Source organism: Nelumbo nucifera, chromosome 4 (assembly GCF_055504915.1).
Source record: "Nelumbo nucifera cultivar China Antique chromosome 4, China Antique-T2T, whole genome shotgun sequence".
NCBI lineage: Eukaryota > Viridiplantae > Streptophyta > Magnoliopsida > Proteales > Nelumbonaceae > Nelumbo > Nelumbo nucifera.
In genome coordinates this window covers 11,325,711-11,337,392 of record NC_142652.1, presented here as the reverse complement: position 1 = coordinate 11,337,392, position 11,682 = coordinate 11,325,711, and the positions used below count along the sequence as shown (strand labels likewise).

At 37.1% G+C, this 11,682-nt stretch overlaps 1 protein-coding gene across 2 annotated transcripts; it reads right to left on the bottom strand.

Moving 5' to 3' along the window:
* Nucleotides 1-1,550: 1,550 nt before the first annotated feature.
* On the bottom strand, nt 1,551-11,073 carry LOC104587217 (ATPase E1-E2 type family protein / haloacid dehalogenase-like hydrolase family protein). Of its 2 annotated transcripts, XM_010244736.3 has the most exons (12): nt 10,604-11,067; nt 9,890-10,397; nt 7,508-8,868; nt 7,303-7,413; nt 6,918-7,194; nt 6,454-6,542; nt 6,235-6,343; nt 5,941-6,150; nt 5,703-5,825; nt 4,290-4,388; nt 3,070-3,261; nt 1,551-2,475 (listed from the first exon to the last, which is right to left on the bottom strand). In XM_010244736.3, the coding sequence occupies exons 2-12, from the start codon at nt 10,280-10,282 to the stop codon at nt 1,882-1,884; spliced, it is 3,558 nt and encodes a 1,185-aa protein (XP_010243038.1). In that variant the 5' UTR covers nt 10,283-10,397; nt 10,604-11,067; the 3' UTR covers nt 1,551-1,881. The 2 variants fall into 2 exon arrangements, with proteins under 2 accessions (XP_010243038.1, XP_010243036.1); XM_010244734.3 differs by having other exon boundaries at nt 9,890-11,073.
* Between the last annotated feature and the right edge of the window lie 609 nt (nt 11,074-11,682).

Sequence of the window (11,682 nt, the reverse complement as noted above, 5' to 3'; positions counted from 1 at the left end):
AATCCTCGAATTTCCCCACCCCATCCCTAGCGTTGGATAGGTTCAAGGCAAGGCACCAACTCCCCATCAACCCAATGTTCAATTTGATGACAAAATTGATCAAAAGGATATACCAACTACCAACCACATGGTCAATTTCTAAAAGTACACTAAATTGTCTTTAATTTTCAAAAATGTAATTCTATGAAAATTTTGGAGAATTTATTACATTTGTGTAATTTTGAAAATTTATTTGTAAATTGTTATTAAATAATTTATTTTCTTTTTAAATGGTTTACTTACAGAATTACACTAATTTATCTCATGTTTTCTAATATAGTCTAATTAATAATTTCCTTTTTCCATTATTATACTAACTATCTTAATAATTTATGTATTTATTGGTTCAAATTACAGTTTTCCCTTTCCCATACTCATTTATCTTTTAATCATTTACAATGAAAATTACATAATTCCAAAATCTATCAAATGTACTAAAATTTCCAAAATATTCCACTAATTTTCAATAATTATTTAAATCATTTTAAATAATCTTTCAAAAAATTTATATCTTTTAATTTCCAAAATATTATTTTACGAAAATGTAGTTTTATGAAAAGTTTTGAAAATGTTATTACATTTATGTAATTATGCAAATTTATTGAAAGTTATTTTAAATTTTATTAAATATTTCTTTTTGTTAGATAGTTTACTAACAAAATTACACTAATATATCTTTTATTTTCCAATATAAATTAATTAATAATTTCATTTTCAAACATTATAATGTTTTATTCCCCAATATGCATTCAATCATTAACTATAATAATAACAATAACTAAAATTTTATACTTTTTGATAATTGCTAAATATAATTCTCAATATTATAGAAATTAGTTAAAGAGTTTCCAATTTCTATAAAATGTTAATTAACATGAATATAACAATATTTACCCAAAATACTTTAACAAGCCATGATGAACCATAATAATAAGTATTTAATTTTTGGTAATTTACTAACCGTATTTATTAACTTTTGATAATAATACTATTTAATACTCATTGGATATGGGTTGGATTAAATATTAACCGTATTTAACTATTTATGAATTGATATGAATATTTTAAATGAGAGAGAGTGGATATAGGTTGGAGGAAGAGATTTTAAGAATTGATTGGAGAGTGGGATAACATGATAAATTCTTAATGGTTTAGAGGAGATACCTTATGAGAAAGATTCTAGAAATATTTTTAGGTAGTTGAGTTGAGAATGATGAAATGGCTTAATGGAGTGGTAGGAAGGGGAAATGAGAGAGAGTAAGGAGAATGTAGGGTGGGGGTAATGGAGCAAAGAGAGGCATGCTGATGTGTCAAATAAACATAATATGTATTTACATTTAATACATTTTCGTTTAAAAGTTCATTAAAATAAAAAGACATTTTATTTATAAATATGTATATCATATATTAAATATATGCATATGTAAAAAATAAACTTTTCTTAAATTTTTAAAATTAAAGAAAAAAACACGTGCCATCTGATGATTGGGACAACTAGAAAAAGAAAAAAAAAAAGGAATAGTTATATCAGATAGTCTCCGTCATTTGGGAAAAACATGTGCCTGCACTGTATTTATACAGACTTTTTACAATTTTGTATGTTGGGCTGGGGAGTGGGGACTTTCACCTTCACTGAACCCCCTCCCTGAAAGCATCCCAACACTTGCCTGGCAACCCAAGCTAAAATAATTGAATCGGGTATATTATACAACAACAGTTCACAACCTCTCAATGTCAATGGGCCTCACGTTTAGCATACAACTCTACCTCCGGCTGCACCTTACCAACAAATCTTACAAGTACATGGTGAATAATGGGAATGCCAGCCATTTTTAATTTTTTTCATGACTTTCTACGTCGCAGTCTCTCCTTCAGCGGACGAATTACGTCCTCAATCCCAGCGGAGAACCCAACCGAAGTCTGACTCTCTGAGCTCTCTAATCTTGTTCTTTGAATTATGTTATGATACATGGGGAAAAACCTGATCTGAAAAGATTTATATAGAAAATAAGGTAGCAGTGCCGAGATGACGACACACAAAGTGGCCAACCAGTAGAGAGGACTCGGAGCACAAGTTTCCACAAGGGTCTTGTATGCTGTCGTGGACACTGTTGGTGGGAACAACCCATAAATCACCAAGAATACATACCAGCAGGCAATGCTGCCCCAGATGAAGAAGTGCTGAATCCATGTAAAGTAGTTAATAGAGAGAGCCATCTGGCAGTTCACCGTCCAAACAACACACGAATACATTGTTACACCAAGAATCTCAAAGCCTGCCACTTTCCCATCTCTCCTGAAGGCCTGGTGAAGGATGGAGTTAGTGGTGAAGAAGAAGATAACTATGGAACTGCAAACCCCATTCAGCATCCATCCAAGTATACGGGCCCAGCTGAAAAGGATGTTCTGTACACCTTCTTGATGCAAAAGAGGGTACTGTAAAACCAAAATGAAACTGACTATAAATACAATTAAATTAAATAATAACAAATATTGTGTATGACATAGCTAGTGAGGTATTTAGCCGAGGTGTGTTAATTTCTAGCTGAAAACTATCAAGGGAATAAAAAAGAGTTCACAGTTACGAAGAAAAAACATCAGGGGATGCAACTTTTCCCTAACAGACTGTCAAGGAGATGCAGAGAATCATTTGGCAATTTGCTAACAAAATCAATTTCTTGTCACATGGAAGTAGGGGTGCAACTTGGGCCGGGAATTTGTTAAAGTTTTCATTGGGTCCAAACTCTAAGCCAAGCCCAATGTAGTTAAAGTTCTTCAACTTGAACTACCCAACTTGCAGTCCTATCCATGCCTGTAAAACCATTAACTATAGGCTTGACGTTTGAATCCCATTTTCCATTCAGATTAGAATAACCTATTGCAAGTAAAGACATTGCAGTATTACTACAGTGCGCATTCATGTAAGCCAAACAAGCTACCTTTCATGTGCAAATTTTATGCTTTAACCAAATACTTGTCACAGGAACTCCTATTAGATCTAACTTTTCAAATAACAACTAAATTGGGTACCTTGAGGCAGAGGCGTGCAGAAACATCCTGATCAAAAACACCAAGGGCTATAACTGGGAGCGAAGTGAAGAAGACATTGTAAAAGGACATGTACCAATCATTGTAAGCTGGTTGACCAGAGAAAGAAGCATAAGCCTCAAACCAAAATAGGGTAAACCCAAATGTTATGTTTTTGTAGAAAAAGTAACATATCTGCACACAAATCAAAAGTCCAACATCAAACTCAAATTGTAGAATGTTGTCAACAGACAAACAGAAGTCCTGCTTTCTTCTAGTATAAACAATTTCACTCAGTTTTTCATGCTTCTGTTATATTGACAAGAAAACCAAAATCATTAGGTCATGCTTGAACTCCATGATGTATACAACCTGTAGAATTATCTAGACTGAGTAGAGCAAATAAACCAAGAAGAACCAAAAAAAATCCAGGTCAAACTTTGAAAACCATACTGCCAGCTCAAAATAGTTCAATATAAAAATGATTTATTCATATTTCTTAAGATATGATTTATCTAGACTCCATGATGTATACAACCTGAAGTATCCAACACGATACAGTACAGGTATCTGGGTATCAGAGTCAACTACTACTGGAGCCGAATTGAAACCCACCAACATCGCAGTCCAGCTCACTACCCAGAGGGAAAAGAGTTACAAGCTTTTGTTTTTTGTTTTTTCTTATACAAATAAACTGATTTTTATTTAATGACAGTAACTCCTTGAATATATGGAAGATACCAAATAAAAGAGCTTCAAGCCTTCAACCTGAAAAAGTCCAGGACCAATGTTAGTCCTGAAAATTTAGGGTGTTTGGAGGGGTGGACTGGATATGGACCTAACCTTTGGCATTTTCTTGCATGAAGAGGCCAGCATCAGACTCAAACCAACATTCTCATGTTTGCCAGCCTAGATTTTACCATTGTACCAAGTATGACCCCTAGCCACCAAAGAAACTACTAGTTAATCTGTGATCCAGCTAAGTTGGACAAAGATTGGTTCAACCTTCTCTTGCTTCCATGATAGCAGTGAAAGCATATACCTAGTTTTTCTTGTCTGTAACCCCTACTGGCCTTGCATTAGTGGCAGGCACTTTCTTCAAATAATAAAGAATTTAATGTTAATTAAATCAATGCTTTATATTGTGAGAGTAAAGTTTGTGCATGTTGAAAATCTCCTCTGGATTATAACAGGACAAGGAAAAACTTAAATAAATAGTTTACCATCATGGCTATTCGCCTGTAACACCAATGGCCATGCACCAGCAATAGACGCTCCAGAAAACGGAATTGAGCTATTGCAAAGTCACTGGACATGACAGCCTGTAGCCAAAGATCAAATGAAAAAATAGTCAGGATTTTCAATAGTTGTTGATAAAACAAGTTGACTTTCTTTATTTCTTGTGGGTGGGTCGGTGTGGGGTAGCTAAGCTTTGCTTGCATATAGACAATTGCTGCTCAAACATGAAAACAGAATGGCCGCATCTGGATATCACTGGAAAGGAATAGGCCACAGAATGAAATAAATAATCTAATGATCTCATTCAGTGTTTACAAGAAAAGTTCAGCAAGAGGCATCAAAATAGCAATTGAAGAAAATGAAGTACCGGGTAGGGGTGGTCATGGGTTGGGTTGGACTAGGCCTACAAATATATATTCAAATATCTGGGCCCAGGCTGGTGTACTCAAAACCTAGGCCCAAGCCTGGAAATTTGTGGATCAGGTTGGGCCCCGGCTAAGAATGATTCTATTTGAGTGTGGAAAGTACCCACAACTTGCATACTGTTTCTTTTAAAAATAGAATGCTGTGTGTCTAAAGGAAAGGCTTTCTAGTCTCAGGGCTTTCCTTTAACTGTCTCACATTATTAGACCTCTTGGACTTCTGTATTATGGTCTGCTTGTTTGGACTGGATGATACAAGCCACAAAGACCAGAGTGGATACATGTCCAAGTAAGCAAAAGTTGTATATCATAGTTAGTATCAAAGTATAATTTACTAAAAAAGCTGTTTCTCTCCATATATGGCATATGTAGTATTTTTATTAAAGTAAAATGAGTTGAGCTTTGTTTTTTTTTTTAATATCTTCAGTGGCAAAATGCCTCTCATCAAAACTGGGATCAACCCATGTCTTTGCGGCTTGTATCATCCTGTCCAAACAAGCAGACCATAATACAGAAGTCCAAGAGGTTTAATACTGTGAGACAATTGAGTAATGACAGACACAAGAAGTTTCTTTCCTACTTCCTAGGAAAACCAATCAAATGATGTTTACCATTACATAGAAAATTTATAAATAACAAAAAACGAAATTAAGGTATTTTAATTACCACGATATAGATCAATAATAGAGAATATAAACGACCACCATCTTAACAAAGATTATACACAAAAACAGCCATTACCCAATGTTGGTCCCAGCAATTTGGGGTCTTGGGAGGGGTGGACTGGATACAAACCTAACCTTGGGAACTTTTTTGAATAAATTTGCCACTCTCGGACTCAAAACCCGTGTTCTCACACTAGTTAACTAAAGATTTTACCAATACACCAAACAAAGGCACCTATATATGAATTAATAAATAAATACAGAGTCCAGCCTCTATATCTAATCTAAAGAGAACAGATAAGATGCTAACCTGCATCCCCTCCACACCACTAATACCAACTCCAATGTCGGCTTCTTGAAGCATGCCAACATCATTTGCCCCATCACCAATTGCCAGTGTTGTCTTACCTGTTTCTTTCACCAATCTTGTAACCTGCATATCTTCTACATTTCTATCAGATTGTTTCAATGTCAGTAACAAAAGTAACTGACAATTTCTCAGAAATAAAATAGATTCTCAAAGCCAGTATGATCAAGCTAGTACTTACACGCGCCTTCTGTTTTGGTGAGGAACGGCAGCAAACAACAGATGCACAACCAATCGCCAGCTCCAGAAACAAGCTCTTGGTATTACCGGCAAGAGCAAAATCCAAAGACTTACCATCAATTATAAGAGTTGTTGCCATAGAATTCCCTTTAGCTGAACTAACTTGATTTTTTCCTTCTTGTATTTGTTTCATCACGCTCTCACGAGAGGCCTATGAAAGGTCAAATTTTTCAAAGAACTTTCTCTGGAAAAAGTGTGTTAATCAGTATCACTTGGATCCTGACATTCCCAATACCTTTGCAACTGCATCTTTGTCCCCTTGTTTCTCCAAGGCATTGATATCTGGTGTATCCAATGTGATAATAATCTGCGGCATCTCTTGTCTCAGCAAGCTACATGCATACCTGCAGAATGCCATTAAATTACAACACGTAACTTAGAGAAAGAACACTCATCAACCATACTTTTCATACTGTAGAAATGAACAACAGATTGAAAGCTTTCTAAACCTCACCCAATATTTACTGCAGTTTCCAACTTATCACCAGTTAAGACCCATATCTTTACTCCAGCTTGGGCAAGCCTCTCAATGCACTCAGGGACCTGCACACCAGAGAAAGTATTCACTTCAAAAGTTTATCATCCTAATCATGCAAAAATACATCTAAATACTAAAATCAAGACTTGAAGTATTTACTTCAAAAGCCTTAGAGCTAGTCTGCACTTATGTAGGGTTAGGATATAGGATAAAGGTACACAATAGCCTATGATTTGCAGGAAGCATCTACTTATCTATATACATAAAAAAATGTATGTGTATTGGAAATATGCACATAATGAGACCAATACAGGGCTTTATTAGTTGTCTTCCAGAGGTATACAGTACAAGACATACAACCACACCACTTCAGATAGAATTTGGTGATGCATGCTCCATAACTCATTAAACTAGCAATTTGAAGATAATTTGATATTCACCCCCTTCTGCAGTTTGTCCTCAACAGCTGTACCACCAAGAAGAGTCAAATCCTTCTCAATTTTATCCGCTGCAGCATCCACTAGTGCATCTCGGTCTGAAGTTACAGAAGTCTTGGCTTTGAAGAATTCTTCTTGCCATATTTTGTACTCTTCTTCACCAAGATCACGATATGCAATTACCAACGTTCGCAGACCAGCCTCAGCATATTTGCTGATGTGATCTTTGGTTTTAGTCTCAAACATCCGCCCATCCTGTGAGAGCCTTTCAAACATCACACTGCAGGCATTCATGCAGACAACACAGGCAACAAAGATGTTGGGTTTAGAAACTAGATATCAACATTGTACAGTCTATTTTTAAAGAAGCAAACGTGAAGAATGAGACCTATCTGCACCCTTGCAAAAGAGCAATAACTGATCCTCTGCATTCCTTACAATCACGGACATCCGTTTGCGAGAACTATTAAATTCTAAGACATGAAGAAGCTTATATGATCTGGAATTTAGAAGACAAGTCACAAAACATGCAACAATAATCTCAAGAAGTTATCAGATTTAATGGAAAACATACAATCTTGAAGAATGTTTACCTGTCAACCTTTTCCCCAGTCTGGGGATCTAACTCATGCATTGAGATGCTTGTCTGTGTCCTTTCATAAAATTCAAAGCCAATCTCCCTAGCAGCTATAACAAAAGCTGCTTCATCAGGAGACTCAGCTTGATAAGAAATTTCATCCAAATATTTATTTACATCAGGAATGGCCGTATGACAGATTGCCAATACACGAAAGAATTTCTGTATGGCATCTGAATGAAGCTCGTTTACCCATTTTCCTTCCATGATACGTTCATCTCTGAAGTTGAAACCCTTTATTGCATTTCTTGAGTCCGTAATGTTATCACCATAGTCCCCTAGTTCAGCTGATGGGTTACAAAAATCAGGCAAGCTATCTTTTCTTCTTTTTTTCATAGCTCTCTCCACTTCAGTCACACCACGACCATAAGCAATACCTGCTATGGAGCATTTAACAAACTCCATTGAGTTACATGTCAAAGTACCAGTTTTATCTGATAGTATGGTATGGACCTGCCCAAGTTCCTCATTTAAATTTGATGTGCGGGCACGCGCTGGCCTGTCAGTTTCCTCATAATACATTTCCTGGTCTTGGTTAATAAATATACTCTGCAGAACCTTTACAATCTCAATGGATACATACAAGGATATTGGTATCAAATATCCATACAACATAAGGCCTGTCAAGAAATGAAAAAATGCTGCTAAAGAAGCCCTTCTTGGGTCAAAAAATATAGTTGTATTGTCTGGCCTAAGATACCACCTTTCATATGTTTGACCACTCATATCATTCTTAGTTTTGATTCCAAAGAAAAAGGATCCAACAGAAGAAATTAAAACCAGGGTACTGAAAAGGACATAGACAATTTTATCCATTCTTCTCTCAATCTTACTTCTTTTGGAAGGAGGATCTGTAGCATTCTGCATTACCTTTGTGTCATGCCCAGTAAAAATCACCACACCATAAATATATTCAGTGTTTCGAAGTTTAGAATCCCTCAGAAGAATTTGCTGTGGTGATAGAGGGTACTGACTACCATCATAGTGCAAACTCCCAACAAAGGAATACAACTTTTCGTTTGGGTCTTCACATTTGATAACTGCTTTAAAGTTTTGTAAGGAGCACTCATCTTGAAATGCAGACGTCACCTCCAAAAATTGCTTAACTTTTAGGTTTGTCTCACCATCAAGATTCATGGTTTCAACATAACAAATCCCATCATCATAACTTGAGGACAGCAGAAATAGATCAGCAGGAAAGAATTCATCCTTCTCCACCCTAACAACATCTCCAACTCGGAGTTTCTTCCATTTGGTTACATGGAAAGTATTATCCTGACTGTAAACTTTGACCTCCCGATTGTTGGCCTCTATGTCCTGCAATTACAATATTCAATTCTAAGATTATCAAGAGCAACTAAAACGTAGTAGTTTATATTACCTTTTAATTCACAATAAACAGATAAGATCATTTAACATAATTATTTGGAAAATATTAGAAAATATTAATTGTTTTAAGAGGTGGCAGGTGGTAGCAGGTCAAACTCACCAAAGGTATTCTTATATTCAAGAGTTGACTGATTTTTTTTATCAATTCAAGATTTGACTGATTGACTGCTGAAGAAAGTGAAGTGACAAATTTTTAACTTCAATGGCCGTGCCTCAGGCAAACTGGGGCTATCTGAGGTGATCAGAACTTTTAGAAATCATAATGTTGACATCTATGTTTTTAGGCCCTATTGATGAGGGAATATCATCAAGGGCTCAACTGTTACATTAGATCTGCAATTGAAGGAGACTGCTGAGTAGTGATTAATTGGATTACTTCAGATGCAGATGGTCCTTGAGCTCTAAGATTTGCTATTAGAGAAGCCAAGGCATTAGCCTCCCTTTGAACAGCTTGTTCAAGTGAGTTTGTAGATCAGTTAATGCTTTAGCTATTGGCCAGAAATTGGGTTGGGATACCAGAACTTGCAAGGGGAAGAGCAATCAGGCCATTGGGTCAATGAGCAGACATGATTCCCTACTTGTAATATTTTCCCTTGTTTGTTCAGTGCCAATCTGTCTTGTATCTAAGCTGTCTCAACTCCCTGCTGTTAGTGCCACCTAATTAGCAGGGATTTCCATTTGTGATAATAATTAGAATCATTTTCTGATTTCATTTCAGCTCAGTCCATCCATCCACGCTAGTTCAGCTTTAAGTTGCTGTTTGTTTTATTATTGAATTATGGTGGTATCAGTTGGTTGGGTCATTATAAACCTTAATGGTTTCTTTTAAGCAATTCCAAGTGAATTATCCACAATAAGAAGCTAATTACAACTAAAATGTTTAGTGCACCGTAAATCATGGAGTTACACCTTCAGGTTTAAAATGGATAGAAATGTTGGTAATGATTACCTGCTTTCTGCGCCTCCAGTCTTCCACGGCCTCCTTGGCCATTGTAGCTCCGATCACAACTAGAAGAGGAGCAAGAATGCTAACAGCCGAGTACGGTGCCAAAGGACTAAAAGAAACACAGGCAACCACAAGAAAGTAAACATTGGCAACCCTCCTAAACTGCTCAAACAAAGACTTGGGGATAAAATTAGCTGCCGTGTACTTAGTTGTAGAAACATAGTTTCCCCTGTAATTGAGCTGAATCGCTTCAGGGTTGTCTGGATCGTTGCAGTACACCACCCTCGAGTAACCTCTCTGCCCTATCTGCGAATGATCATCCTTGGAGGAAGTCCGAAGGCACGAGAAGGTGTAGAGCTTGCTGAGGCGTATTGTTCTCTTTCGTCTACCTGCCATCTTCCGCCAATAACAAAATGAACGGTGGATTTAATTCTTCTTGCTCCCAAGAAAAGAGTAGATCAAACTCTGCTACCATTTGCCATTGCCATTGCCATTTCTCTCCTCCTTTCCTCTAAGAGAAGAGCATTTTCGGATGAGATTCCCGTTTAAAGATGCCACACTCCACTTATAGCAAGAAAAAAGAATTACAGAAAACTGAACTATATCTGTATGCCTCGGTCCGATTATACAGATCTTTAAGCGAAAAACTTACAAAGAAACAGGAATATACGGTTCCAATACATACAACACGAAATAATATCAGTTTCTGAATCATACCACTGGTTTCAAACAGAGCAAGTGAGCTTATGGACTGTTAAACCAAGCTCAATTTGATCTGACTTGGCGGGAGTTAGGTAGATTTCAAGAAAATTAGATCGACTGACAAGAAATGTGAGATAAACTTCAGTTAAGCTAAAGCTAAACATAACTCGTTATGTAGAAGGTCCCCAGACCCAGAGAGACGGGAAATGAGCAGAACCCTAGACGCTAAAAGATCTCGAGAATTCCTTACTTTCGGTAGAAGTTGAAGAGATTTCTTGCTTTCAGCGTCGGCTGGGGACGTGTGTGTGTGGAGGGGCGGATGAGGAGCGAATATTACACAAGCAAGATGAGTGCGGTGGTTTTTGCATCTGTTCCCGGCTTTGCCGGTTTTATAAGCAAAATTACAACAATAAGACGAACGAGGCAGTTGCCGTACAACTCCCCCGATGGGACAAACGCCGTGGCTAATGGCTTCTTTTTCGTTTGCCATTCCTGCTCAAGCTTTATTTTATTTTATTTTATTCATTTTATTTATATATTTCCCCTAAGAAGAAGAAGATGATTCAGGATGCGCGTGCTTGCGTACGGGGCAGCTTTCCACTGTCAGATTGGAATCCGATTAAGCATGGCTACTCGTAAGATTCCAATCCAAGGGTTAATGGTGGCAGTAGTAGTAGTAGTCGTCGTCGTCTAGTAGAACATGTTTTTCTTATGCGAGATATCAGATGTGAATGAAGTCAAGTCATAAACTCTGCGTTATCGGATCCGGATCCAAAGGGTGTGATACGATACAGATGTGGATTCGAATTCGACAGCGTGCAATCGCTTTTCACGTAGAAACGTGCCCCTTTTTTTTAAAGTTCAAAACGTCCTCGTTTGGCTGCCTCCCCTTAGTCCAGCTTTATAACGAAAGAGAAGGGAAAAAAAAGACTGTCCCCCACATTGGAGAAAGAGTTGCCGTTGCCCCGATGATAGGATGCCCGCTCCAATGCGCGGCACCTACAATCTTGGTTTTCAGTAGTAGCGAGTAGCGACACATTCCATCCGATCCAAAGCTCGAAAAGATTCCATTCTAACGGTTTTACCAAAAGGAG

Excerpts from the sequence above, each read along its gene's own strand:
- LOC104587217 (XM_010244734.3), bottom strand. The coding sequence starts at position 10,282 with ATGGCAGGTAGACGAAAGAGAACAATACGCCTCAGCAAGCTCTACACC. Across the intron at positions 6,151-6,234 it reads ACAAAGATGCAGTTGCAAAG|GCCTCTCGTGAGAGCGTGAT; the intron begins GTATTGGGAATG and ends GACCTTTCATAG. Across the intron at positions 2,476-3,069 it reads CTGCACGCCTCTGCCTCAAG|TACCCTCTTTTGCATCAAGA; the intron begins GTACCCAATTTA and ends TTGGTTTTACAG.